Consider the following 2,500-nt stretch of genomic DNA (forward strand, 5'->3'; position numbering starts at 1 on the left):
AAATCGTATGGGCTCGTTCTCTTTTAGCTCAAGTTGGAAATAACGGTCAGCTGGATATTATAAATATCACGTACCCAAAAGAAGCAGTTCCTGGATCAGTTGAAGCTGTGATTTACTTGACAGGTATAATTTTTTGTATAGAAAACATTCCTACGGTTTTGTGGCTATCTCTAAAAAAGGGAAAGGGAAAACGAAAAATGAGTAATGGTATTCGAGGAACTGGGAATGGAGAACGGGGGATGTCCAAAACTGTTTGAGAATCTCCGTAGAACGGGAAATCTATAAAACGAGAAATATCTAAAATGGGGCATCTTTAAAACGGGGAAATCTCTAAAACGGTTTGTTAGAAGTAAATCTCGACACGATACTCAAACCATTTTTCGTCATAGAGTTCATTTTCCGTAAAGCCTTCATTGCAAGAAATAAAACCGAATAGAACAGTAAATTTGCACGCGGATGACCGCTCTATGCGATGGGATCCCGGATTTGAACTTTACCTCTCTTAAGCCAACTAGTTATGTCCATCCAGCTAATTTATGACGGTGATATGTTTATTTGACTGTTGTCCTTTAAATACAAGGTCCCTACTAGCGACTTCATCGGCTTAAGTATGGGCTATTGATTTTTTTCTTTTAGCGCTGGGTTGTCTCAATGGATTAGATGCCAGAGAAGGTGGTTTGGTGTGTTTTCGGTAAAGATGGACCGAGGTCAAAAGAAACCACTTACCCCTGTCCCTTCACATTTTCTTTTGACCTCGTTCCAGCTTTCGCGCGGCCACGTTATCGAAATTATACCAATCCGCATGCTTTTCTGATTTATTTTAATAAATGACAGGGAAATTCCTCGGAATCGGCGTCGACTGTTTGCAAGATTCTCTCAAATTTACTTGAAGAGACCTTGGAAAGTAGATAAACTTGGGAAAAGACTTTCCTTTTGGTAATTATGGTTGGAAATTTCTAGCAAACTTTTCAGACTTTTCGAAAGTTATGAAATCTTCCGGTAGGGCTCACTAAAATTGACTTACCTTTCATATTCCATTCGAAATTTTTGGGAATTTTTGGCAAATGGTAAGCAATTTATTGCCTGTTTTCTCTCTTTAGGAAATCTTCTTGGTCCTGTTGTCAATACAACTATCGAGGGTGGTCTGGAGAAGTTCTTCCGCATGCCTTCGGGGTGTGGAGAACAAACTATGATATACCTTGCTCCGAATGTCTACGTCTTAGATTACCTAATAAACACTGATCAACTTACTGGAGCCCATGAGGAAAATGCTTATCGCTTTATTCAGTCGGGTAAGCATGATTAAAAGGGAGCTTAAGCTCGAGCGTTTTTGAGACGCGGACGGCAACCGAAAGAGGACAATTTGCGTGGCAGGCCGGTGGTGTCTCCCAGATTCGTATACTTATCATCCCTAATGGAGAAAAGATACTTAGCAAGGTAAATGTGGTTGTGTGAAGACAACTTAAATGAGAAAACAGCTCACTTCCGGTTGCCGTCCGCGTCTCTAAAACGCGCGTGCTTAAGCTCCATATTATATAGCAAGCAATTCTCAGGCTAAATAAAGTACTCTGATTGGTTGCTTTTCGGTCGGGATTTTACAGCACGGACCATTACCTTGGAAACGGTCCGTTTCCTTTTTTTTTTCTCTCTCTCTCCCGGGCAATTCAAGTTGAGCGAAACTCAAAAAGTTTTCAAAAAGCGGAATTTAAATTTTCCATCACGACAGTACAATTGTAGCAAGCGGAATTTAGTTTTTCATGTAAAAGGTTACCGTTTAAAGTGCGCTGATGGAAGACGAAGATTACGAACATTCACTAAGCGGAGGTGTCGGATCGCTCAAAAATAAGATGCCATATAACAAACAACTTACTAACCTCACTTTCTCGGGATTGTACTGGGAAGATTGGCCCTTCGGTCCGTACTACCACGACCTTGGGCCCTCGGTTATTAAGAGGGTAATGATTTTTGGGGATAAGAGTTGTAGAGTTCGAATCTTTTCCGATGTTCTCCGGCTGGAAGTGTTCTCCTGGCAGCAATGCCCGACGTGTCAATAGTAGGAAATCCCTCCCCAGGAAGGGTAAATGGGAGCCTCTAAAGTGCTGTAGGAGAGACGCAATGACATATTTACTTTCTAAAGAGGCTACTGCTGTTCACCTACAGAGCTGGTGTATTTAAGTAAGAGCGGACGAGGTTTCGACATACAATATGGAGGAAAGCAGAGTTATCTGTTTGCTTACATTTTACACGACACTGATTCAAAATGTCGGGTAACTTAAAAGGAGCCCGGATTTAAAGCAATTTGTTCGCCACTCAAAAACGCCTGTCCTGATTTCATGAAGTAAAGGTCTCTAATCAAATGCTGCCGTTTCATAAGTTAACCTTTGATGCTAGGCAGCCAGAGAAAAATTATTGAGTTATTCACGAATAGATTCCCCAATGACCGTATAAGCCACTTTCCCGGGAAATGTTTTCCCTCCACAAACATAAAGTGATTTCTTGG

General features: G+C 41.2%; 1 protein-coding gene across 1 annotated transcript in view; it reads left to right on the top strand.

The window, feature by feature from the left end:
* LOC137993515 (complement C3-like) overlaps positions 1-2,500 on the top strand; it is a 71,895-nt gene that overhangs the window by 45,295 nt on the left and 24,100 nt on the right. Inside the window, exons 27-28 of the mRNA XM_068839426.1 lie at positions 28-123; positions 1,101-1,292. Coding sequence (XP_068695527.1) covers positions 28-123; positions 1,101-1,292 — 288 coding nt within the window. The remainder of the gene's footprint in view (positions 1-27; positions 124-1,100; positions 1,293-2,500) is intronic.

Source organism: Montipora foliosa, chromosome 2, assembly GCF_036669935.1.
Source record: "Montipora foliosa isolate CH-2021 chromosome 2, ASM3666993v2, whole genome shotgun sequence".
In the NCBI taxonomy this organism is placed as follows: domain Eukaryota; kingdom Metazoa; phylum Cnidaria; class Anthozoa; order Scleractinia; family Acroporidae; genus Montipora; species Montipora foliosa.